Genomic DNA, 27,511 nt, shown 5'->3' with positions numbered 1-27,511 from the left:
CTAGAAAACTAGAGACAGAGCATTACCTAGTTGTACACACGTAGGGCAGGTCCTCCAGTGATACTCGTACCAGTGACCGATGATTGGAGGTAAAATTAGTTGACTGACAGTGCAAAGCCTTAATTATCTTTGGTGACTAGGATGAGATTCAATATTCCCTTGCATTGGGTATGGGAGAGAAATAACAGTCTTTTCCCCAGGGATGATATAAATTACCTACTATTTCACATGTTTCTATTTTATTAATAAAATCTACTTTTCATCCAAAACCATTTTGTTTTGTGCAACCATCTCTACTTTCAACACACTATACAATTTACCTATTTGCTGCCTGTCTCCCCTTATTAGAATATTTAGCTCCATGTGGACAGAGATCTTTCTCTCACTCACTGATGCAGCCCCAAAGTGCCTAGAACATAGGTGTTTAATAAGTATTTATTGAATTAAAGTAAGTCACTCTTCTACTGTAAATTAGCCATCACTAATCGAAATCCTTTAATCCTAACCCCACATGTTCCTATTTAACTAATCAAGTTGTCATAGGCCCAAAAACCCAGGGTTCCCAGAAATTAGCCCAGACAAAAGAAAATTTAACCGTAGCTGTTAAAGACATAGCACAATAACAGTAAGGAGAAACAGGCCCTTTCAGAAGCTAGAATGAAAGGTGTGTACATTGAGCCAGACTTTTTGAAGAGACATATCCCCGTTGACACAGAAGAACCACTTATAGAAATCTAGTCTATAAGAATCGTCCCACATATGCACAAAGAGGTTTCTAAAAGGATGTTCGTTCCAGCATTATTTTTCATAGTGAAAAAATGGAAACAATCTAAATGTCCAATAGTTAGGAAAACGATAAAAACACACGGAACATCCATATTTTAGATGCAGTTGGCAGAGCCTTTGGCAATGCAAAGGAATGAGGTAGGACTGTATTTTCTGACATGCTGATAAGATGTTATTAAGCTAAAAAAAAATGGGGGGCTAATTGCAGAAAAATATGTACAATAAGGTTGCATTTGTGTTTTTAAAAACTATATATCACAATATATAGCTAAAGGTAAGGAGAATTCACATCCATCCTTAATTCTGATTATCTTTGAGGAGTGAGGGAATTGGAGAAGGATGAAGAAATGTGAATTTTACTTTTTTGTATACATCTTATTCCTTTAAAATATACTTCTGTGGGCCAGGCCTGGTGGCTCACACCTGTAATCCTAGCACTTTGGCAAGCGAGGTGGGAGGATTGCTTGAGGCCAGGAGTTCAAGACTAACCTTAGCAAGAATGTGAACTTGTCTCTACAAAAAAAAAAGGAAAATTAGCCAGACATGGTGGCACACGCCTGTAGTCCCAGCTACTCAGGAGGTTGAGGCAAGAGGATCACTGGAGCCTAGGAGTTTGAGGTTGCGGTGAGCTATGATGACACCACTGCACTCTAGCTTGGGCGACAAAGCCAGACCCTGTCTCAAATATATATACACACACATACATATATACATATATATACACACACACATACACACACACTTGCACATGTTATTGCTTGAATTACTACAATGCAAATGTATTCATATATAGGTTCTCTGTTTATTTTTTATTTAAATATGTCAGGCAATTAGTTCTAATTGCTATTATTATGACTTTGGTTGCCATGGAGAAGTTTGGAAATTTGTATTCATTCTTTGTATATTTAAACCAATAATTCATTTATTTGAATGAATCTCTAACACTATTCTACTCACTTCACAGTTATTATTTCCTTTACACACCCTCAAAACTCTATGTGCCATTTGCTTTCTACAAAACTTTCAGTTTGGGGAAAAAGAACCTAATGGAGAGCTCTAAATACCACTCTCCAACTATTAGCCACAGAATTTAAACCTGAGGAAAAACAGGAATAGAAAACAGTTTGATTTCAGCTACAAAACTAGAATAATGGTCCTAAGAAAATATTCCTAAAATAAAACACTTTATATATGATATTTACAGCAGCAATATTTATAATAGAGGAATAAAATAAAAGCAACCTAATGCTTAATAATAGATGCAGTTAACTCAATGATAATGTAACCACTCATTGGAATATTGTAGTCATTAAAAAGGAATATGAAGACTACATAACAAGGGTGAACAAACTTCTTAACTAGATAGTAAATATTTTAGGCTTACAGGCCATATGTTCTCTATCCCACCTACTTGACATTTCACCAAAGCAGCCATAGACTATACGTGGCTGCATTCTAATAAAATTTTACCTATAAAGATGGGCAATTGGCCCACAGCCATAATTTTCTGACCCCTACATAGCAATATGATTTATTGACAGATAAAAAAAATCAATGAAGAAAATTGTACCTTTATATTTTTACAACAATGTAAAAAAGTGTGCATGGATATGTAAAGGCTGTCCAGAAAGTATCCAGCCATGTAACCATTCTCATTACATTAACAATGGCTGGATACTTTCCAGACTGCCCTTGCAGATTAGAATTTGCAAAAGTAAAGAGCAGCCTCCAAATACAAACGGGGCACAACTGCATCCAGGAGTATAACAAGAGGGCCCCTGGAACTTCTTGGGAAGCTCAGATGGCCATGGGATTTCACTTCATAAGCTGGCACAGAGACAACAGAAAGAGGATGGGTGCCCGTAATATGCCCGTTCCCCGTGTATGTGATGATTCCAATCACTTTTGCATTCTCCAATAGTCTTACAACTCAGACAAATACAGAAATTCCAACTGAGAGTCAACTAACATCAGCCAGGCACTGTATTGGCTGTATCACCAACATAATATCATTTCATCAGCATCGATCAGCAACTTCCATATCCTGATCATCTCCCCACACAGTACCCTGCACTAACAGGTCTTTAATAAATGTCTGCTGAGTGGTTTCAGCAACCCAGCTGAGAGCTGGGGCAGTGAGTGCAACACTAATCTGCATTTGAAGTGGTTGGGAGAGACTGAGCTTGTGTAGCTGCATCATAATGCTTTCCATGCTTGCTTATTCTCTTACCGCAAGAGGCAGGTTCGTCAGAGCCATCAGAACAATCTCTTTCTTGATCACAGACCCAGAAGTGAGGAATACAGCGCCTAGATGTGCACTGGAACTCAGAGCTCCTGCACGTGTGCATGTCTGCAGGAGAGAAAGAAGATAAAATCCATGAACAAAACACACAGTGTGTCCTCATCAGTCTTAACAATCTATCTGCCTGTATCTCCGAACTAGATAATAGTCACCAAGGGAGGAAGAGTGAGGCTGGAAAATGGACTTTTGTGTGAGCTTTCTGTGGGGAGGGAGGAATACAGGAGCAAGAAGGAAGGCAATACTGCCCCAATTCCAGGAATTTTTTCTGGATTCAAGAAATCCAAAAAATAAAATGTACTTGTTAGAAATACTGAAGAGCTATCATTATGATAAATGAAATTGCAAATTATGTATAAGTAGTCTTGATTTTATTTTTCCCACTATAATATAAAATTAAATAAATAAATTATATTGAAATAATAATTAAAAGCAAAAACAATAGTATGACCATATCTGAGCACACCTCACACACAACTTTTTAGCCATGTTAGACCATGATTCTAGAGAGGTAGCAAAGTTTTCCTCTTGTTCATCCTTATAATATGGTACTTTTATTTGAGCAAATGAGGGACTCTGTTTATGTTTGAACATTGATTCTTTCCTCAAGTAACCTTAGGGAGCCCTGGTCATACGTATTTTCTAAATTGTTACACAAGTACAAACCTGAATCAAGTCTTGTAATTATTCTGGTCTCTAAGGCTCTCTAGTTCTGCCTCACAGTATCTGATGATTTGCCAGGGGGAAATGGATAGGGAAGCAGAGGTCCCTGAAAGGTCTGCAATAACTCCAATCTGCCTAACCCTATCTCATCACTGCAACCTGAATTCTGCTTCCTCACGCTGCTGTTATTACAACAGATTCCTCTTCTTGGACTGTAGCCTGGCCTGGTGACAAATTACTGTCGTGCCATTTGGTTTCCTTGGGAAGGGACCAGTGATCAGAGTTTAATTACACATATCCTTAACAGGGAAGAGCAATTACTAAATTCTTAACTTATGCATCTATTTACACTAATAGTCTCAAAATTATCAAGCTTAATAAAGGCCTTTTCATTTGAGCTATAAATATAGGAAATTGTCTGAATAAACCAAATAGAGGTTTCTTAAATTTTCAGTTCCTAATGGCTACTACAATGATATTAGGAGTAAATTATAAGGGCTTAAGGCAGATTCTGCCTAGAGTCTCCGAGTATAGCAGATCTCTGGAAGAAATATTTGGGGTCTGGGAATTCCAGCCAGGGAACAGAGAGAAGGAATCTCTCATAACCCTGCAGTCACATCCTAAAGCAATTGCCTACTGCATCTACTTACAAGGTCAATTTGAGATGACAATTGAAAATAGCCCAAATACCCATGCTATACATCTTTGTGTTAGCCCAAGACGTGCATCTCTGGCATGACTGAAAGAGGTAGTTTTATCTTACTCACTGCAATAAGTAGGGTTTTCATCACTCATATCTCCACAGTCATTGTCTCCGTCACACAAGTAAAGGCGAGAAATACAAATATTTGTACCCTGACATTTTGTGTATCCAGGCTGGCAAGTGCGATCAGCTTGAAAAAGACAATAAGATAATCACTGAGAACATATCCACCAAATATGTATGGCAAACAATGTCTGTGCTAACAAATCTATTGCAGAACTCAAAGCCCTGGAAGGGAGGCATTTTCATAGATCTTGCTATCAGTGAGGCAGGATCCAGGACCTATAGGTTCTATAGCAAAAAGAGATGTCTCCAACTGATACAGGGGGTGGGGGGAGATGGGGGCTGCTTTGTAACTTTAATCATCTGATTTCATTAATTAATGATAACAACAAGAGTCCCAACTTTTGGGTAAATAAACTGACATGTCCACACAATGGACTAATACGTGGCTGCTAAAGGAATAAAAAGATCTCTATATATTGATAAGTAATCAGAGTATTATCTCCAGGATACATGGTTAATGGTAGGAAAGCAAGATTCAAAACACTAAGTTATCTTTTGTGTAAGAAAAAGGATGATATGAGTGCGTGTACAATTGTGTGTATGTGTGTAGCGAGAGAGAAAGAGACAGAGAAGTTTCTACTAAAAACAATGGAAATAAACGAATAAAATTGTTACCCCTCTAGACAGACTGAGAAGAGCATGGAGGGAGCAGAGAGGAGAGGAAAAGAGGAAAGACTTCTGCAAACGCACCTGTTGTATAGTTTTTTTTTAATTCTTTTCTTTTCTTTTCTTTTCACCTGTTTTCTATTCCCCCTTTATAACAAAAACCCAAATGCCTTTTAGAGGAATTATCTCCCACTATGATGTGGCCCTTGTAGGTCGGTAACCCACAAGTCCTGCCCTCCTACTTCAGAAATGGAAAGAGTCCTGGAACCCTGGGCTGTAGGTGCTCCCTAACAACATTCTGGAACAGACCAGGGGCAGGCATGTGACCTAGGATATGTACTTCTGTCATATAGTTTTAACTTTGGAAACATGTACATTATTTTGTACAAATAAAATTCAATGAAATAAAAATGGAAAAAAAATTATAATTGGAAAAAGTAACAAATGAAAGCAACTGTGTATCAAGTTGATAGCATAACCCTACAGGGAAAAACATTCGAATTCTTTAAAACCTGTATTTTGACTGCATATCTGTAGGGGGACGTAATCTAAAAACAAGAACCTTGCATTGAGTATTATTAATAGTATTATCTGTGTGGTCATAATAATTTAAAATTATTATAGGCATTTTGAAATTACTGTAGAATAAAACAAATAACTATGGTAATGTCATTAGGACCCAAAATTTTAAGCATGAGAAGAGATGTGATTATAAAATCTAAAAATTAAACAACATGTAATCTTAAATTTAAATCGGAAATATCAATGTAAATTTATTTTTTTCTTTAAAAACTGTATTTCCTAGCTCTGACCATTGGGAAAGGCCTAGAATTAATGAAAGTCAGATAGGAATGAGCACCCAACACTGTAATTTCTAAATACCACAAAACGAGGTCTCCTTGGATAAGTGGCTAAATCCACTCTTTTGTTTTCCCAAGATGCTAAGGTACAAATCCCAGAAAGTTTGGAAAAATCAATTAATTAAAAAGCTATTTACCAGAAAAACTAAAGAGAAAAACTATTTTGATCAACACAGTATTATATAGCTTTTTGCACAACAAACATTAACCACAATGCATTTATACAATCATTTGTCAGTAACTATTGCCAAGGCTTTAAAATAATCAAAAATTTTATCAAGAGAATTTTTTAATCTAGCAGATATACAAGCCAAGGACAAAATACTCAAGGTTAAAATATTCAACGGTTGTATAGACCCATTAGTTTAAATGAATAATTCAAATGTTAGGTAGAGTTGTTTGTAAAATCATTTAGTAGAACATAGTAAAAGAAAATTGATATTTTAGATAAATAATTAATTTAAAGCCTTTGTTTTTATATAAAAATTTCATCTCCCATGATCTAAGACTTCAGACCCAAAAGCACAACAAGCATTTGAGATAAACTTACGGCAGTTTTTCTCATCTGAGGTGTTATTGTCGTGGCAGTCGTCTCTGTCATTGCAGACAAACTCAAGAGGTATGCACCTTCTGTTATTGCAAGTAAATTCTGTGGTGGCGTTACAGTCCCTGAACCGGCACTCTTCCTCGTCACTGCCGTCACCACAGTCATTGAAGTAATCACAGCGATAACGGTATTGGACACATCGCCCATTGGCACAGGTGAAGGCTGTCGGCGAGCAGGTGTGAAGTGCTAAGAAAAGGAAAAAATATTGAAAAATCCCCCTTCATTAAAGCATTATCCTAACTTCTAAAAAGATACAATTAAATAAAATGGACACATTGTGTTTACCTTTCCAGGCAAAAACAGTTGCAAATCGAACTGCATGCAAAGTGAGATAACACTTTGAATTAGTTTGATTAAGCAAAATATGTTCATACCTTCTTTAAATAAATGAAGTATTTAAGCAGAAATCAGTCACTCTGTTTCTCTATAATCTCAATTTCTCTCAATCACAGAAAAGCATGCAAATACAGTTTTAATTGGAGAAAATAAAAACTCCTGGCTCCTATAGTTGTCTGTTGGAAAAAGGTAACTAAACTCAGAACTCCCTGAGTCCACTGTGCTTTACTCACTCTGTCCAGATGGAAGCTGAGGATTGGAAGGCTAAGTAACTTTCCCAGGGCTATACGGACTGTAAATGGAATAACTAGTTTAATCCAGTGCTTTTGTTCTTAACCACTACAGAGATAATTTAACAGAAATGCAGGCCAGGGTGCAATGGCTCATGCCTGTAATCCTAGCACTCTGGGAGGCTGCGGCAGAAGGCTCCCTTGAGCCCAGGAGTTTGAGGCTGCTGTGAGCTATGATGATGCTACTGCACTCTACCCAGGGTGACAGAGCAAGGCGTTAAAAAAAAAAATGCAGTTTGGATTATCAGAGTAAATGTTTTTCAGCTCTAATAAGATGCTTAGGCACAAATTTAAAGCCCATTTACACACAGCAGGATCTGTACCAAAAACATGGCATAAAGATGTCATTAGCTCCTCACAAAAGTGCCGAGCCCAGCTCACCACAGACACGTTCCGCCTCGTCACTGCCATCACCACAGTCATCCTCGCCATCACATTTCCACTCTTCCACGATGCAGTGTCCGTTGGCACAGGTGAAATGGGATTCACTGCATCGTGCACCATTGTCCACGATGCAGTGCTTATTGTTGTTGGCCAGATACCAGTTGCCCTCGTGTGGACACTGGCACTCGGCACCATTTGGACCTGAAGAAAAGTAAGCCCAGAAGAAGCAAAAGATTAGCATAGCAATCATTACATTGTCTCCTCTAGAATAACACCTACAATGGCTTCCACGTTAAATGCTAAGACAAGCCATGGAAATTCTGCCCATTAACCTTTAAACTATGTTCTGAGTCATTTTCCCATCAAGAAAAGTAACCACCAATTTCTAACAAATGTTCTAACTCACTCTAATCTTTAAACAACTATTTCGCATCTGAAATAGCAACGAATCTCTCTTCTGAGCAAAATTTGCAAAGCAATGATATCAAAAGGCACATCTTCCCATGAATTTACTGTAAAATACACCACGATACACACAAGATCACAACCTCAGATATCACTGGAAATATTTCAAGCTATACATAATACCTTCTAAGCAGAAAAGTTAAACCCCTTTCTAAGGAAGGTAAGCTCATTGATGGAATTCCTACTCAACTCATGAAGACGGGCAGACAAATCTCTTATCTTGCTTTATACAACCACCAAGGAGGAATTTAAAATGCCTTCATAAAAGGCTCTATATTGAATAGAATAGAAACCTGTCAAAGCCTTCCTCTCAAAATACAACCCCATATCTATTTTATAAATTATCCTGAAAACAAGGAGGATTTGGATTTCTTTCCTCCTGTTAGAACCGAATATTCCTTCAGCCTTCCTTACCAGTTGTTACCAAGATCATCATTTTCCACGTTTTAATCTTCACGGTCAATGCCTTACCTGGTGCACAGATGTGACTGCAGCCCCCATTAAACCGATCACAAGGATTGCTGCATTGCTGTTGCTTGTTCTTCACAACGCTGATACCCGTAGGCGGGGCAGAAAACTTCATGGTCATTGCAATCTGACCTGACCCATCATATTTGTTAACTCGGTACATTTTTTTTGTGACCACTTCAGTCCAGTAAATGTACTGGCCATAGAGAGCCAAGCCTAAACTATAATAAGCTGTGCTGACAATGACTTCGCGCTGCGTGCCTGTTAGAGTGCTGCGTTCAATCCTCTGCCTAAAATAAAAAAAAATTTTTAAAAGGCTGAAATCTAGAATGAATAAGTTTCTCAACTGGCAGCCCAATCCTGGGCCTAACCATTGCTTTATACAAGCCCCCAATTTTCTTTTCCAGTGAGGCATACGACAGCTAGAAATGTTTCTTCTGGTGATGAGAGGGCTTGTTTGCTTATCAAATAATGGCATATATAAATCATTGACCTCCAAATATTAATGGTAATCCTACAAAAGAAATCAGGTTGACATTAGAAATAGGAGAACACTATGAAATGATCCATGTAATGCACGGAACTCAGTGTTGGGCACAGAGTAGACTCTCTATAAATGTTAATTACCTTTCCATTTCACTCCTTTAGTAACTTTTTGGATCTGACATTTATTGAGTAACTAGAGGTGTTTCCCTAGAATGACCCCAGTTTAGAAACAAAGCATCACTGCTTTGTTTCAAATGAGAGAATAACAAAAAGATCAGGATGTTAGCTGCACAGCATCACAAGACCAAAATTATGGGGAAATAAGCAAGAAAAGTTAAGATTCCTGACATGTAGACACCAATCATAATTTTTAAAAAAAAATCCCTTAGGATGACTGGAATGTGTGACATTCTGGCATTACTTGGAAAAGTTACATACAAAATTAGAGTTGACAAAAGAAAAATATTAAGAAATTTGCTGAGAAGCTTGCTTGAGAGGAGTCTATTTGAAAAGATAACCAAAAAAGACTACAGAAAAGCATTTTTCAAAAGACATTGAATGCTAAAGCTCAGAAAAAACTTAATATCAGTGTGCATTTAAAAGTCATTCAGGCCAGGTGCAATGGCTTACTCCTGTAATTCCTGCACTTTGGGAGGCCAAGGCAAAAGGATCAACTGAGGCAAGAAGATTGAGACCAGCCTGGACAACATAGTGAGACCTCATCTCTACTAAAATAATTAAAAATAAATATAATTAGCTGAGCATGGTGGCGTGTGCCTGTAGTCTCAGCTACTCAAGAGGCCAAAGCCGGACGATTGCTTGAGCCCAGGAACTGGAGGTTGCAGTGAGTTATGATTGTGCCACTGCACTCTAGCGTGGATAACACAGTGAGACCCTGTCTCTTAAAAATATAAATAAATAAAAACGTATAAAAGTCATTCAAATTTTATGGTAGTTACCTAGGTCCTGCAGACTATAAATTGGGTAATTACATTTGTAATTTTTTTTTTTTTTTGGAGACAGAGTCTTGCTCTTTTGCCAGGGCTAGAGTGCCATAGCATCAGCCTAGGTCACAGCAACCTCAAACTCCTGGGTTCAAGCAATTCTCTGCCTCAGCCTCCTTAGTAGCTGGGACTACAGGCATGCGCCACCATGCCCGGCTAATTTTTTTCTATATATATATTTTTAGTTGGCCAGATCATTTCTTTCTATTTTTAGTAGAGACAGGGTCTAACTCTTGCTCAGGCTGGTCTCAAACTCCTGAGCTCAAACGATCCACCCGCCTCAGCCTCCCAGAGTGCTAGGATTACAGGGGTGAGCCACCGCACCTGTCCTACATTTGTAATTATAAATTGAGTAAATGCATTTGTAATTATGGTTAAAATTATAAATGTACTTAGTAATGCATCTTTAGATGTCTTTCAGTTCATAATTATTCAATTTATGATATAGATAAATTTTCACAGGTATGTTCACCAAGCAAGAATATAACATAGTTCCTAAAAGTGTGATTCTACATTTTAGCAAAGTCTATCTGGCATATTATATTTTCATTACATTACGCAAATCCCTCTTCTTTGGAAATGGGAGGAAAACTCTTCTCATCAACATCTACATGAGTAATCAAAGACACGTACCGACCAAAATCCACCCAATAAAGAAGGCCCTCCTCATAGTCCAGGGTCAGCGCACTGGGCCACATCAGGCTGCTGTTCACAATGGGTACCCGGAAGTTTCCTCCCAGTGTGGCTCTCTCGATTTTGGCATTAATCTGCCAGTCAGACCAGTATAGGTGCCTAGCCATAAAAGAGGAATCATATTTAATTCACCACAATGAACCTCACAGACCTCATTACTTTAAAAAAAAAAAAAAAAAAGGCAGCATGCTTTAATTGCAAATTGCCATTAATAAGGCAAAAGAAACCCTACTGCATTCCCACCCACACAACTGGCCCAAAAGGGATTTACTGAGTCAGAGTGACATATGTACTGCACCCTCCTTCCCAGGTAAAATCACTCAATACTCTTTCACCCTTGAATCTATAGCCATAAAACATTGTCTCTCTATGAACATAAAATAATTTCAGGCCCCATTCTTTCCAGAAATAAGCAGACAGAAATACAATAAAGAAGATGATGGCATACCCTCGGCAAGGATCTAACGCAATTGCTCTTGGTTTTGAAGCACGGGCTATCACAGTCCACTTAGTCCCATCTTCAGCCATGGAATTAACCGTCCGGTTGATGTAGTCAGTATAATAAACTCTTCTATTGATCCAGTCAAAGGCAATGCCACCAGCAGTTCCTATATCTGGACACACACCAGCAGACACACACAAAGGCATTAGAGTCTCAAAATGCAGTCATCTGTGTGTGCTGACCCCATTGTGTCTATTTCTAAGACAAGCAGCACCTGGAGTGTACTTACCTGAAGCAATGACAGTTGGGGTATGCATCTCTGAAGACAGGCTGACATAGGAAATCTGGCCACGGTCAAGGTTTACATTTTTTGCGAAGTAGATTCTATCATTTATGCTGTCATAGTCTAAAGTCATGATAGTTCTTCCCACATTTATTGCCTGGAAAGGTGGGATATGGTTTTCAGGGTCCAAATGTAAGCTTCTCAAGGAATCAGCCAAGGCAAAGGCAAGGAAATTTTCTGTCGAAATGGTGCAGCTCTTGCCATCACTTTCCAGAGTTCCAAAGGCACAGCCACATTTTGGGGTGTGCAGTCCAGGTAGAGCAAAGCAGAAATGGGAACATCCACCATTATTTTCCAAGCAAGGGTTGTTGTTGACCTCTGCTGGTGACCGGGGCTGGACTTGTTTGTCAAAGATGGTCACATCTCTTAGCCAGTCGATATTGTCTCTTATCACTATTGGTGCTTCTGTGTTCTCTGGTTCCTTGCTAGCTTGGAAGATTTTCTTCAAATTCCTATCCACCCATATGATATAATTTCCAAAAACAGTGATGCCATAAGGAGTTGGGTAATTACTGCCATAACGAATCATTTCAGATTCCTGTCCATCAAAATGAATTCTTGAGATCATATCTAAAGAATCATCAACCCAATAAACGTAGCCATTGCTATGGTCCACTGCCAAGCCCCGTGGTGTGACAATGCCCTCTGACACAAGCACAGTTCTATTGGTACAGTCAAGAAAAGAACGTTCAATCTTTGGCTTTTGCCCATAGTCAGCCCAGAAGAGGTATCTGTTCTTGGGGTCTACAACAATATGCCTAGGCATATCCACTGTGACTCTAAGGAGAACACGGCGGTAGGTAGTGTTGATCCGAAGAACTTCTATTAATGTTTCAGACACAAAGGCATTGGTGAAATAAAGATTTCCTACGGGAAAATGAAAGAGCACACTAATGGATGGAAAACCAAGAAGAAAAAAGGGGATACCTTTTGAAATTCAGCACAAAATATGTAAGGTTGAAGTTTGGTCTCTATACTTTGTCTTTTCCAAGGTGATAAATAAAAGCCTCAGTTTAGGCTTAGATAAATAGTCTTAGGAACTAAAGAGATTGCTTCTTCAAATTTAAACAGAATGTGCCTATCTTCAACTTTTAAAGTAGATTATAATTCATAGAAAATCTCATAGCCTTTGTTCTACTGAAATATTTTCCAGAATGTCCTTCTTCTTCTACCTGAAGCACTAAATGTTTACTCCAAAGACTCTAAATATACATTATCATAGCATAACTTGATGAAAGTAGCAAAGAGGGAGAGCTGGCACAATCTGAGATTGCAGTGATGTTATCAAATGCTCTTTGAGTTTAAGATTGACATGAGGTTCTTCTCTAGTCTTTCTAAGACAAGACATTCTAGACATTTTCATTCCGTGGACCTTCTAAAAGTCACCAAAACAAAAGTCCATTTCCCTTTGGGCATGATAGCACAATATAAATGCTAGACTACAAAGATAATGGTATGAAAATGGTATACTGAATAGAGACTGATCCAAAATTATTCATTCCATGTAGTTGAAAGTATGTTGTTGAACTATCAATACTGCTACCAAGGCCTACATATTTTGTTCCTATATCTGACTCAAAACACCTCTAGAGAAATCAGGCCAATATGAAATGTTACTGATACATTTTTTTCATAACTTAATTCTACTTGCTACATATATATAATATACACATACACACACATAGAGAGAACACTATATATATACACATATATATATTCATTTCCAATCCTTTAATTCAGGGTTGGCAAACATTTTGTGTAAAGGGCCAGACAGTAAATATTTTAGGCTTTGCAGAGCATACATTTTTTTTCACAAGTACCCAACTCCGCCATTGTAATATGAAAGCAGCCATAGACAGTACATAAACAAAAGGGCATAGCTGTGATCCAATAAAATTTTATTTACAAAAATAGGCAATGGGCTGCCTTTGACCCACAGGTCATAGTGTGCTGACCTCTGCTTTATCTATACCCTCAGAAATAGTAAATGTGTAATCAGGAATGGGGTTTGGAAATCCAATTAAAGCCTTATTTAGCCATACTACCATATTTACATTTTGCAATAATAAACTCTTCTACAATATCTAGATTTCATAATACATGTTAATATTTCTAAGAGATGCCTACTTACCAAGCTTGATAACATACAATAACTGTTTTATATAGAATTAGATTACATTCCAAAAATTATAATACATTTTTCTCCCAATGTGTCATTAAAAATGAGTGGTAGTTCAAGCTTGTGTCCATGAATCAATACAACTAAGTTAATGCAGTATTGGGTCAGGCATTTCACTATAACTACTGATAGAGAAAGTGTGCAAATCTAAGAGTAGAAAGAAAATCCACAAAATTTAATATTTTTAGCTATTTTTGCCTATAGTTTTCATTATGTTAATAATAGAAGAAAATAATTAATCAGTTATGAATTTGTCAGTGAAACACCTTATCATTTATTCAATAGACACATGGCTTAATCTAAATGTACAATTCAAATTATCTTAAATGATCTCAATAATTGTCTAGAAAAACAAATCTATGACACATGCAGTTAAGTTAAACTTTCTAGCATAAAATAAGACAACAGAGATGATAACACAATAAAATCACTATACAGCTTACGTACCTGCTACCCAATCCACTGCAATACCCCGTACTCCATTTTCTCCTATCCCCTGTGTGACGACGTTTGTCAAAGATGACCCATCTGGTTTAATTCTACGAATTGCATTATCAGCCGTAACATACACACTAAAATCACACCAGTAAATAAAGCCAGAAGACACATCAACATCCACATGCAGTGCATTTCGTCCTGGAACGAATAAGGAAAGATCATTAAACAATGCTCTGGCTGGAACTAGAACTTTCATATGTCTGAACTTCCTCTGAAACCCTCATTCCCAACCCCCTGCTCTGACCATCTTCCCATTACAAAATAAAACTCTTTTTCTTCCCAGATGCAATGAGCACACTACCACCCAGATCCTGGTTTCTAAATGCCATTTCCCACAATAAGGACCTCTGGCTCCTGGGAGAAATGGTGGATTGTAGGTTTGGGCTAGTAAGGTGCCAAGTGAGCATGGAACAGCTTATGTACACAGAAGCAAGGAAGCACTCAAACACGGATGTGAACGAGTCAGAAGCATACAGGCGGCCAAATGAAGAGTCTCTCCCTGGCCAAATGGATCAATTGGAACACCAAAAGAGTAATTGATTGTAACACACTGAATTTGAAAAATAAAAACTTGAGTCCACAATAATAAATTTTCTTAAAAGATAAATTGGGGAAAAAGGAGAGTTTTCCCTTATAAAAGAATATCATCTAATAAATGTAGAAGGAATGATAGAATAAGAAAATCACCATTTTGCAACCCCCAATTAAAGAATCATTTCAGACAAAGATTATCAATGGCTGCTAAAACCAGTGGATAAAGGTGCTTGGGAAGCAAGATATTTTCAGGACCAAAGTGTGACTCCACAGATTTCATACAAATTAAAAAAGGGAAAAATATACCTTTACAAAGCAAGGATTTAGCAGTGACCACCTTAACCAAGTGATCAAACTCAAACATCACTAAGAGCAAGACAAGCTGACATTATGTTCCTTCTGATAAGATTCTGTATCAAGTACATAGCATCATCACGTATGAAGTATTCTTGCCAAATGTGTTTAACCTTTATCTAACAAACAACTGGCCCTAACTTCCATTTCATGGGAAATGCAGGGTATAAACCGAAAGGTTGAATGACACTGTGAGGAAATACTCAAAGTCTCAGTGTGGGAGTCTAAAAGACAACAGGTCTGCCTCTTTGAAACAAAAAGCTAGGGGTGACTACTCCAGATTAGAAGAAACTAAAGAGATGTTCCCAATACAACGCATGGATCCTGATTAGATCTTGGCTAGAACAAAACAACAGCTAACTAAAACATTCTGAGACCAACTGGAGAAATACGCATATGAATATTAGATGATGATGCCCTTCGGAGCTGTGTACTAAAGTATGAAGGGGTAAAGTGTCATGATATCTGAAACTCATTTTCAAAAGATTCATAAAAAATAAGTGTGGGCCGGGCGTGGTGGCTCACGCCTGTAATCCCAGCACTCTGGGAGGCCGAGGTGGGCGGATCATTTGAGCTCAGGAGTTCGAGACCAGCCTGAGCAAGAGCGAGACCCCATCTCTACTAAAAATAGGAAGAAATTATATGGACAGCTAAAAATATATATATAGAAAAAATTAGCCGGGCATGGTGGTGCATGCCTGTAGTCCCAGCTACTCGGGAGGCTGAGACAGGAGGATCGCTTGAGCTCAGGAGTTTGAGGTTGCTGTGAGCTAGGCAGACGCCACGGCACTCACTCTAGCCTGGGCAACAGAGAGAGACTCTGTCTCAAAAAAAAAAAAAAAAAAAAAAAATAAGTGTGTATGTATACACAGATTGAGAGCTAAAATATAGCAAAATGTTAACAATTATCAAATCTTGGTGAAGGATATAAAAATGTTTGCTGTACCTTTCAACTTTTCCAGGTTTGAAAATTTTTCAAATAAAAAGTTGGGAGGAAAAAAACACTGAATTTTTAGTATCTTTACAAAATGATAACTTAGATCCATAACTTTTTAGGTATGGAAAAATAAAGATGAGTAATGAGTACATGTAAATATTAATATGCCCATCAAGCAGAAGCACGTATGGTGCTAGAAGCCGACTCCTTTCTCCAGATTCATTTCTGACTCTTCTGACCATCCCTTCCATCCCTTCAATACCTTCATCCTTTTTTCTTTCCTTTCTGCTTCCTTCCTTCCTTCTTTCCTTCTTTCCTTCCTTTCTCTCTCTCTCTCTGTTTCTTTCTTTTTTTCTCTGTCTTTAGCTTGTGACATACTCGTTGTGATGCTAGAAAACTCTTAGTTCCTCTTAGGGTAACATATACCTAAAAACTTTGGTTCATCTAGGAAGCAAGTTATCATTTTATATACTCACAGTTCATAAGCATAAAGTGCTGCACAAATATGATTATTAATGAGACAGCAATACTATGAACTCTTACTTCAATTCCCCAAATATGGACTATGGCATTACTATATTAACTAGTAGTACACCTTCCACCCTAAATCTACACTGAACAGTCAGAACACAGTTCTTTTGAACACCAACTCTGTAACACTTCTTGCAAACTCATGCCACATTCTACATTGCTCAAGGCCTGTGGTTCTCAGTGTGGCCTGTGGGCCAGCAACATCACCCTGGGAATTTGTTATAATAGAAATGCAGATTCTCTAGCCCTAGCCCAGACTACTAAATGAGAAAAATCTGGGGATGGGGTCTCCAGCTGTGGTGTAACGACCCCTCCAGGTGATTTGAATGCACACTAAAGTTTGAGAACCACTTTAAGCTGAGCCAGTTGATTTAAAGACAAAGACAAGCCTCATTATTTGCTGAAGTCAAACATGAAGAAATGCTTTCATGACACAAAGGATTTCAACTTAGCACCAGCTGGAGTCAAATCCCACTTTTATTGGAGTTGGCATACCTTCGCCTGCCACTGGCACCATGGCTTCTGAATGATCTGACACTGTCAAGCTAAAGCCTCTGATTGCAGACAGCGTTGAAACAACAATGAAAGATTTATATGGAGAGCAGGTCCGATGATCAGGATTGAGTTTAAATCCAGTGGCACAGGCGCAGGAGAACAATCCCCCTGGCACAGGCAGGCAAATCTGCTGACAGGCATTCATGTTGTTGCTACAGCCATTTGAGGATTCGGCAGCATCTAAATGAAACCAAAAATCAGTTTGTAACTTTTGACCCTACCTACTTGCCACTCCATCTCAAATTTTTAAAATTTGGTTGCCAAATAATTCATTACAAAAATTAATAACAAACATTTCGTAGCTGAGTTAACAAACTAAAAACTATGTTAGAGAGACTAGAGCCTATACAATAACACTTAACAGTATTAAAACAGTACCCTAATTATTTTATAATAGAGAATGGGGCTTCAGTTGTTTTTGTTCTGAAAATCATGCAAGGATTTGGGAGGTCAGTATACAAATCTGTTCATTTTTGCCCTCTTGACCTATGCACTTAAAATTATATCACTCTAATTACATGATCAACAATGTGATAGACATTTGTTTTAAAGTATATAAAATAAGAATATTGAAAGAATATTCTTTATAAGAATAAAGATACTAATTTTTATAACATGTCTTTTTTCACATGCAATAAAAATAAATACCAAGTGACAAATCTAGGTTATAGGACAGGAAACAAATTGATAATCTTTGGTTCGAGACTAAAAGCTGTAAAATATGTCAACACTGTAAAAAAACAATTCCTATATCATAATGCTAATTTAAGGGGGCAAAGCAAAAGTTAGATCACCTTTGAAAGAATACCATGTTGAAAGAGGCAACATCCAAAAGTATTCCTTTTAAGATTAAAAATCCTATCCTGTTAGCACATGTCCAGCAGATACTTCCTGAACACTTACTCTGTGCCAGGCACTATTCCTGTTACTAGGTATGGAGCAATAAACAAGACAGACAAAATGCCTGCCTGTATGCAGGTTATATTCTAATAAGCAACACAGACAACAAACAAACAAGTAGATCATATGTCAGGGAGTGCTCTGAAGCAAAAGCAAAGTTAGGAATTAAAAGTGCTGGGAAAAGAAAGAAAATAAACTTACTCTGAATCTGGCCTTTCCGATGCCGGATCAGCCTTTGACACTTAATCTTGCTTAAGACGTGCTTATTGTTTTCAAAAATATTTGGGGTAATTTCAGTTTGTATGCATGTGTGTGTACATGGGACTGTGTGTGGGTGTGTGCTTATAGATGTGTGTAGCTGTGTGAATGTGCATTATACATCCATGAATGTGTTTCAGTGACAAATACTTACTGCGTCTGTGATAAACTCGAAGTCCCCTCAGATTTGGAACATTGTCTCTCAAGACTACTTTGTTGGCCCCAGTAGCCTTCTCAACTCTTTCAATGACCTCGAACTGTGCATCAGCATAATAAAGGAAGGAACCAAAGACTGCAATTCCCCGGGGGTGGGAAAGTTGGTGTACCAGGATCATTCGACCTGTTCCGTCCACATTTCCTCTTTCAATCTAAAGAATCAGAAGTTTCGTTAGTTTTACTGATTCGTAGTGAAAGAAGAGAACATTTTAAAACTAATAGTCTCGTAATTATAATACCTCACATTTACATATCACTCCCTCCTTTACAGAGATTTTTCTGTACCTATTCTCTGATTTGATAGGAAAATACAACTACACGGAGAAAATATTATGCCCCTTTCACTGATAAGGAAGATAGAGCTCAAGTCAGTCGGTTGACTTACTCAGATGGCATGGTGAAGAAAAAGGAACTAAACCACTAGTCCTTGCATGTGATAGTCTCGGCAAGGATATACTTAAATGTGTGAGTGTAGCCCATTACACAGGAGCTGACTGACCCTGAGTTTAACATCCTGACCAACAATTTCTGTAATGAGGATAGGAAAGATGCCCCACACAATCACAGAAGACAGCAAGGCTGGAAGTGGGCCAAGGATGGCGCTGTTATATTAGAACACGTAACAAACTTTAGTCCAAATGACTTCAGTAAACTAGAAAAGAATTCACAAGAATAAAGTTCCTGAAGGAAATGACAAGTAGTCTTCTTCTGGAAGGAAAACAAAATGTAGATGTAGCTGGTTTAATTTCACTCCAAAAACCTGTCTCAAGTGCCTCCCCTGTGCCAGCATCTGAGCTGCGTCCTGGTGAAAGAGACAAGCAAGGTTTGGCATCACGCCTCCCTCGACAAGGGAACCCAGCGGTTCCAAGAGTGTGTTATGCCCTAGAAACAGACCGAAGTTCCAGAAGGCTACGGCATAGGGAAATGCATTTGGAGGGGAGCTGCCGAAAGAGGGGTGACCGGGACCAGTTTAGCTGAATGTTGTGAGCTACTCCTCTGTAGTTCCACTACAGGGAACTGTGCATGTGCTATAAAGAACTGGACTTCAACTACAGCGAGATTTGCTCAAGGGAGAGAAGTTATTGGAGAAACGGCAATAAAACATCGGTACATGTTGCCAAGTAAGATTGTTCAAGAACCACTGCCAGACAACTCAGAACACTGAGTATCAATCACACAAGCTCAGCGGTAAAGACCAAAAGACCGAAAGAGTGCTCGTACCGCTCCTGTTCCAGTGACCGCCCAGTAGAGTTTCTGCTCCTCGATGTCAAGGGTAATAAACTCCAGGTGTTCAAGGTTCCCAGTGAAGAGAATTTTTAAAGATGTGCCATCCATGTTAGCACTTGCAATCTTGGCAGGAACCCCACCATCAGTTCCTTGGTCTGACCAGTACAGTTTCCTACAACCATGAGAAACATCAGCATTTAACAAAACAGAAGGTGGATTAGAGTGAATTACATTTATAAGGTAAACATTTAAACAAAAATTTGTATTTCTTGTCTTCAAGATGCTTCTCATCCAATACACAAAGTCTGAAACATCAATGCCTTGTTGCATACAATGTGGAGGAGAACTTAACCAGTGTTCTGTCAACATCTATTTCCTAGTCATTATTGGGGTAGAGACCATTTTAAATGGTGTCTAAACAAGAAGCTCGGGTTTCCACTGGCGGCTGAACCTCTAGTTTGGTCAGACATGTGGGAAACATGTTACAAAGAATAAGCCTGCAGCAACGTCTTCAGAGAATCACATATTCTGATTACACTGGGAAGGCCAAAGCCAATGTGAAAAGTTGTCAAGTACCTCCTTGTTCACTTATCAGATCTCTTATTTAATTCTTCTCCAAATCACCAGCAACCACAAGACCTGCTGCTTAATGACCTAACCTGATTTCTGTGATGAAAAATGCAGAGTTTTGAAAACTAATGCAGAAAGTAGGAGAAATAATGAGTAACACCTCACTAAGAGAGTGGAATCCCATTAGCAAGCTGACAGGGGATATGTATGACTTATTTTTTCCTTTCTATTTCAAAGTGATACCAATGAACTGTACTCAATACATATGTACACATGAACCATAAATCACCGCACAGCATTGCCCAGTCCACGATATATGAAAATTCATTAAAACGTACAAAGAGCTGCTTTCCATTTCCACTAAAGGTATAACTTCTAGACTTGAAGACAAGTTTTAATTCCCTTTGATCTCCCCTCCTGCTACAGCTTCAATAGACAATCCTTCTACTCTCTTTTCTCAAAAGTCCTCAAACTCCTTAATTCAAATAGTCTTTATTCATATACCTCTTCCACCACCAAATCAACACACTCTTCCCACGAACTTCATCTTTAACTCTAACCTTCTCTGCCTCTAAGTTCTCAAACTTTGAAATTCTTTGCTTTGACCAAAGTCTCCCATCTCTTCCTTGCTCCAATTTTATTTTTCCTATTAAAGTTGTTCTTTGCCCTAAAATCCTGCCTGAGCTCCCAAACCACCAATCCCTCTATATCTGGACATCATACCATATGTAACCATTTCAATAATATTCTTATTTATTCCTGTGGGTTCCCACCGTGCATAACTTGCTAATCTCCAACCCTGAGTTCCTGCTGTGTTTTTTCTTTCTCTTCTCCCATTCCAGGCAACCAAGTGTTTGCTGCACATAGCACAAAACTCTTGTGAATTCTGAGTTCACTAAAAAGGTAAGTTCCCTAATCTTAGCTGAGCATTCTCATCCCCAGCTGACTTTATTTAATGTTCCCCAAATCGGCTCATTCAAATTTTTCCTATTTCTTCATAAATTTCTAATTCCTTCTCCATAACTTTCACACTCAATCAATTATTTCCTCATCATTGATCTTTCATCTGCTCCTAAAAATATGCTCGGATTTCCCTATTCTAAAAGGTATTTTTCTGTTACATTTTGATCTACAAGTTTATCTTTCCCTAACTTTTCAATTAAAAGAGTAGTCACATTTCGTCATCTTCCTTTCACTCTTTAGCTTCTTCTATCTCTACTGAACATCTTCTCTCAAATGTCACCAGAGACTCTATAATTGTCTCAACCCCTTATTAGTGATCATCTACAGAGATACTTTTCTGCAGCAACTGGTTCCCTAGCATTGATCACAGCTTTCTCAAGACTTTCTCTCTACTGAGCATCCAAGACATTATATCCACAAGTCTCTGTCCTGTTTCTCCTCCTACCTCCTCTGACAAAATTCTAAGCTCTTCATTTGCCTCCCAGCCTAATGGGGCTGCTCTTAGTTACTTGAACAAACCCTTATTTTTCTACCCCTTTGCTCTTGACTTTCCTATCATCGTATCATGGGTGGTATCTTCAAAGCCAGCTCTGCCTTGTGAAATTCTGTGTATGCTTTAAGATCCAGTCCAAATGACATCACTTCCACCAAGCTGAAAAGTCTTCTCTCTGTAGCACTATCATCCCAGTTTTTTAAGACTCCTTTATAGCTCTTAAGCATATATGAACCTGTACTATTGTTATTCATACCTAGGGTTTATCCTTTTTACTAAGGTATAAATTCTTGAGGTTACAAGTTGGATCTTTAATCATCATTGTATCCACCCCCTAAATTGCCCACTGTGGCTCCATGAAAAAGAATGCTTCCACATGCCAAAATCAATGTCTACCTCTTCTTTCTGGGTAAAAAGCTGGACTGCATGTCCTTCCTTGCAATTAGTTGTGGTCATGTGACTGAATTCTAGCTTAAGGAATGTGAGCAGATGTGGTGTGGACTATTTTTAGGCCTAGCCCCATCAAAACTTCCCAGAAAATTCCTGAATGCTCTTCTCTTTACCACTCAAAATATGTTGACACTCAGAATGACCTCAGAAGCCTCCTACTGAAGATAGCAGAGCCCCCATCAGCCTGGGTCCCCAAATGACTATGTAGAGTAAAACTTCCTCCCATCCTCTGGCCAAACCCTATACCCATATGAAAGACAAATAAAAATTTCTATTTTCTTTGAGCCATTACATATTTTCAGGTTATTTGCTTCAACAGTTAACCTATCTTAACTAATACACCACCCAACAACAGAAGCACAATAAAGAAATGTCTTGAATGAAAAATGAATAGTGAGCAACCCTAAGTTTCAAAAGTGGAACTTTAAATCTAAGATGTTCCTTCTTCTAGAAAGAATAACTGAAAACTAGGACGAGCCAGCAAGAATAGGATGGAACTTTTGCTTTGTGTACCCTTTAAGAATTGGATTTGGTTTGCATGTCATCCTTATTTAAAGCAGAGAGCTCATAAAAATTATTCCTTCAATTCCCTTCCAAGCCTAAGAATCTAATGACTTTCAAACAGAAAGTCAAAATCCACCTGGAATGACATGACAATCTCTTTTTAAAAAAAAAAAAATGAATGCTCTTATTTTACAATTTATTATTCTGGTTTATAATACAGTATAGTAGTTCAACAAAATGAATAGCTGATCAAACAGACCAGAGGACGCTAGCCTATATCCATTAAGACCATTTTCTCCTAACTGGCTCCCTGCTTATTGCCTCTCTCCATTCGAATCCTGACCAAACTTTCTGAGATACAGATTTGGTTTTATTATTCCCTTCCTCAAAATTCCCTGCTGGCTCCGTATTACTCCAATGAATAAAGTCCAACTCCTCAGCATGACATTAAAGATCCTCCAAGATTTGTCCCCAAATGACCTTAGCTGCTATATCTCCCATCTTGTCAACTGCCCCTACTCAGAGCCTCTGGTTCGGATCCTCTCCACAGGCATCACAGTCGTGCTCAACACCACCACGCTTCTGTTCCCTCACTGCTCCCCTGGCCTCCAGTACCCCTCCCTGGTTCCAACCCATTCTCCACCTACTGGACGTCTTCTCATCCTTCAAGGTTTATCTGCAAATGTTATATCCTCCCTAAGAGCTTCCTGTGTCTTTTCAAAGTCAGAATATAATGTCCATTCTTATAATTTTGTTTTTCAGATAGAGTTGCTCTGTCACCCAGGTTGGAGTGCAGTGGTGTCATTGTAGCTTATTGCAACACCAAAATCCTGGGCTCAAGCAATCCTCTTGCCTCAGTCTCCCAAGTAGCCAGGACCATAGGCATGTGCCACCACGCCTGGCTAAGTTTTTAATATTTTGTAGAGATGGGGTCTCCCTATGTTGCCCAGGCTAGTCTCAAACTTCTGGCTGCAAGCAATCCTCCCAACTCAGCCTACCAAAGTGCTCGTAATACAGCTGAGAGCCACCGCACATGGCCTCATTCTTATAATTCTATTTTAAATTTCCTGAAATTCTAGCTTGTTTGGAATTAAATTTAAGTCCAGTGTTATTACATTGAAGAACATAAAGCAAGATGCAAATTATATCTTTCACATTAAATACAGCTCAGAGCTATTTCTCTTTCTCACTGAGATTGATATTTTACAAATGTTGACATGTGAAATAAGAAAATGTCCTAAGCTTGAAATATTCCATTGTATCAGATCACAGCATTAACAAGAACGGTGCTGCATAGAAGACACATGCCACTACGAACACTCACCCACGAACGGGATCAACAGTTATGCCAACCGGAGAGCCAGCTCCAAGAGTTGTTCCATCATTGGTGATCAGTGTCTTTCTGTACCTGATATTTCCCCGGAGTGTTGTGACCTATAGCATAAAATCACTTATTAGAATTGACTTTCATAATGGGGAAACAAAGAAAGCTGAGGTGAAGGTGAACTTACATGCACAACAAATTCCAAAGCACGATTAGGGATGAATGAGAGGGAGTTTGCATGAGATGCAGATAATCTCTAATTGCATTTCAGGGCTATGAGGAAATCAGCTCAATAGAAAATAAGAGTAAGAAAAGCAAAATCACCTCCCAAATTCCTATTTCCAATTCAGCTAAAATTTCAGGAGAGAAGAATTTTACAGATAAAAGAAAGATTCAAACAGATACACTGCCTGAAGAAACTGCAAAAAATGCCCCCAGAAAAAACTAAGAGAAAACCCCCAGAAGACAAATGGGAACCCCTTAGCCTTCCTGCACCCCACCCGCTAGGCCACGGCACTCAGTGGACCCATCACTGCCAACACAGTTCATCAAAACTGTACAAATTCACTCAGGGTTACAGCGAATTTTGCTCGAAGTCAACAACCTGAGTTGTTGACACATGAGTTCAAATCTCCTCCCTGCCAGGTCCTCACTGTATGTCCTGAGGCAACTAAAGTCACCACTCGAAACTTAAGTTTTATCAGTACAGTGTGGGTGATAGTGGTGCCTTCTGCCTAGAGCTCACAGGACTAAGAGGTAATACAGAGAAAGCACTTAGCACAGCACCCAGCACAACTGTGCTCAATAAATGTCTCCTTTTTTTTTATTGGTCACTTACTATGTCCCAGACATTAGACTAAGCATTGTTGTGTTTAATCCTCACAAATAATTCTGTGACGTGGACACCATTACTATGTCTGTATTACAGATGATGAAAAACAGGCCTAAAGAGGTTTATGGCTTTCCCAATTATCTATCTGTAATTATTATTATAATAATCACAGTGTTAACAGGACCCTGATACAGCACATAGAAATATGGCTTATTGGACAAGGGGCAAGTTTTTTATAGGAATGAGGCTATTTCAATATGCTCCTGAGACAAAGACACAAATAATAAGATATCAGAAAAATGCCTGTTCATTTGCATTAAGGTTTATCTATAAAATTACAGTTCAATGCAAATAGATTATTTGTGTATCTGTGTCTGTGTTTTTCTCTCTCTCTCTCTCATACACACATATACAACCTTCTTCTCTACATATCTTCTCTCTAAATTTTTCTCTCTCCTGCCTGTCTGGTGCTTTTTTTTTTTTTTTTTTTGAGACAAGAGTCTCACTCTGCTGCCCCAAGTAGAGAGCAGTGGTGTCATCCCAGCTCACTACAACCTCAAACTCCTGTGTTCAAGAGATCCTGCCCTGCCTCAGCCTCCCAAATGGGACTACCGGCGCTTGCCATGACTCCAGCTAATTTTTCTATTTTTTCAGTAGAGCCAGGGTCTCTCTCACTCTTGCTCAGGCTGGTCTTGAACTCCTGAGCTCAAGCGATCCTCCTGCCTCAGCCTCCCAGGCTGCTAGGATTACAGGCATGAGCCACCACAGCCAGCCTTTCTGGCACCTTTCACTCCCACTTGGAATAAGATAATTTTTCTTTTTTTGATTTGCCTCTTTCTGCTACAAGCTTTCTCCTTTTCCTAAGCCTAAGGATCTCTTTGGTTGAAAGGAAAGTTCCTTTCCTTGTTTTCTGGAATGTACTAAGCTCTTGCTGACACACAGCCACTCAGCAGGCTTCACATTTCAGCTACAAAATTTCTTTTAGTGAATGGGCACACAGCTACCCCTAGTGGAAAACAATTTCTTCAATGTTTCTCTTTTATTTTAAAGTGGATTTTATTTTCAAGGAATTAAATGTGAATTACTCTTACGCTGGTAGGAATATTATACAGGAAAACAGTGAGTGGACACTATTCCTATTTTCTTAATTAATCTAGAAATCACCTGGAAGAATTGTCTACAATTTATATCACCTAGTAGAAAAACCAGTAAAACATTAAGAGGGCAATTTACCCTTGGATCATTATTCCCATAGGTCTTTTATGGATAATCTAAATATACTGATAATTTGAGGGAAACAGTGCTCTGTATTTAAAGGACACCTCAGTACGATGTACTTTTTTTTACTTACTGAGCTACTAATCCCATTTTACAGATAAGAAAGCAGAGGCTCCGAGAAGTTAAGTAATTTGTCCAAGGTCAAGTAGCTCGTGAGTGTAGAAAATACAAAATACAATGCTTTCCACAGTCACAAAATGCATTTCCATATTTCAGGAACTTTATTCAAGTGTTTTTCTCTGCCTGGGATACCTTTTCCCTACTTATTTATCTGGCAGAAATAAATACAGCAGTCCCCCCTTATCCATGGGGGATATGTTCCAAGCCCCCTGGGATGCCTGAAACCTCAGATAGTACTGAACTAACTCTGTATATACTGTTTTTTCTCTGTGCATACACACCTATGATCAAGTTTAATTTATAAACAATAACCAATCATAAAATAGAACAAGGATAATATACCGTAACAGAAGTTTTGCGAATGTGGTCTCTCTCTCTCTCTCAAAATCTCTTACTGTACTGTATTTTCAGACCACAATTGACTGCAGGTAACTGAAACCTCAGACAGCAAAACCCTCAGATAAGGGGGGACTTATTAGTCAGCCTTCAAGACTCTGCTCACAAATACCCACTAGTGGGAAGCCTGCATTCTCAACCTTCCCTCATTTTTACCTCTGCCCCAAATCACTAGCACTTTCTAGGCACTGCTCTTACCATTCTTATCACACTGGAGCACAGGTATTTGTTTATATGTCTGTCTCTCAGATGTGTGAGCGACTTAAAGACAGAAATATGTTTTATTCATCTTTGAATATCCAGGACCCACCATGGGACTGATCCATAGAAAGCATTTACTGGTGCTTGTTAAATGAAGGAATAAAATGGGCAGACACAAAGCCAGGTCTTTGAGCTTGAAATCTAATTATCTTTTCTCTGGATGACATTGTATGGAGGCACAAATGCAGACTGGTGGCTTATGTGCTTAAAGTGGCCTTACCAGTACATACCCATATATACACGCTCAGTTTCCACCTGGCTGCCTTTTCACTGTACCCAACACTGACGGTAAGACATGTTTTCTAATTTTGAAAACTATCAAGTTAAAACAAAAAAACCCCATTTACCAAGCAAGAGACTAAGAGACAGTATGAGAACATATTAACGGTCATTTGGAATTAGGGCTGCTTTGCACTGAAGGGACTCTACAGAGATGTGAGTTTGGTATTAAAGGTCTTAGGCAGCAACTATTGCCTATGTTTTGATGGGAGGATGATATTTTTAGTTGAAATTATGAAAAACATCTTCTGCCCCTGTCAAAGAGGGTCAAACCAGTTTATAACAGAGCAA

The 27,511-nt window shown here is 38.6% G+C and overlaps 1 protein-coding gene across 1 annotated transcript in view; it reads right to left on the bottom strand.

Annotated features, from left to right (window-relative positions):
* LRP2 (LDL receptor related protein 2) overlaps positions 1–27,511 on the bottom strand; it is a 198,849-nt gene that overhangs the window by 57,730 nt on the left and 113,608 nt on the right. Inside the window, exons 34-46 of the mRNA XM_069471622.1 lie at positions 24,055–24,164; positions 19,745–19,922; positions 18,462–18,675; positions 17,090–17,329; positions 14,188–14,376; positions 11,508–12,428; positions 11,225–11,390; positions 10,717–10,875; positions 8,597–8,883; positions 7,658–7,861; positions 6,594–6,836; positions 4,516–4,641; positions 3,017–3,136 (exon numbers count right to left, since the gene is read on the bottom strand). Coding sequence (XP_069327723.1) covers positions 3,017–3,136; positions 4,516–4,641; positions 6,594–6,836; positions 7,658–7,861; positions 8,597–8,883; positions 10,717–10,875; positions 11,225–11,390; positions 11,508–12,428; positions 14,188–14,376; positions 17,090–17,329; positions 18,462–18,675; positions 19,745–19,922; positions 24,055–24,164 — 3,157 coding nt within the window. The remainder of the gene's footprint in view (positions 1–3,016; positions 3,137–4,515; positions 4,642–6,593; positions 6,837–7,657; positions 7,862–8,596; positions 8,884–10,716; positions 10,876–11,224; positions 11,391–11,507; positions 12,429–14,187; positions 14,377–17,089; positions 17,330–18,461; positions 18,676–19,744; positions 19,923–24,054; positions 24,165–27,511) is intronic.

The sequence above is a fragment of the Eulemur rufifrons genome, chromosome 1 (genome assembly GCF_041146395.1).
Source record: "Eulemur rufifrons isolate Redbay chromosome 1, OSU_ERuf_1, whole genome shotgun sequence".
Classification (NCBI taxonomy): domain Eukaryota; kingdom Metazoa; phylum Chordata; class Mammalia; order Primates; family Lemuridae; genus Eulemur; species Eulemur rufifrons.
Note: the sequence above shows the minus strand (reverse complement) of the source record. Positions and strands in the feature narration are given on the sequence as shown.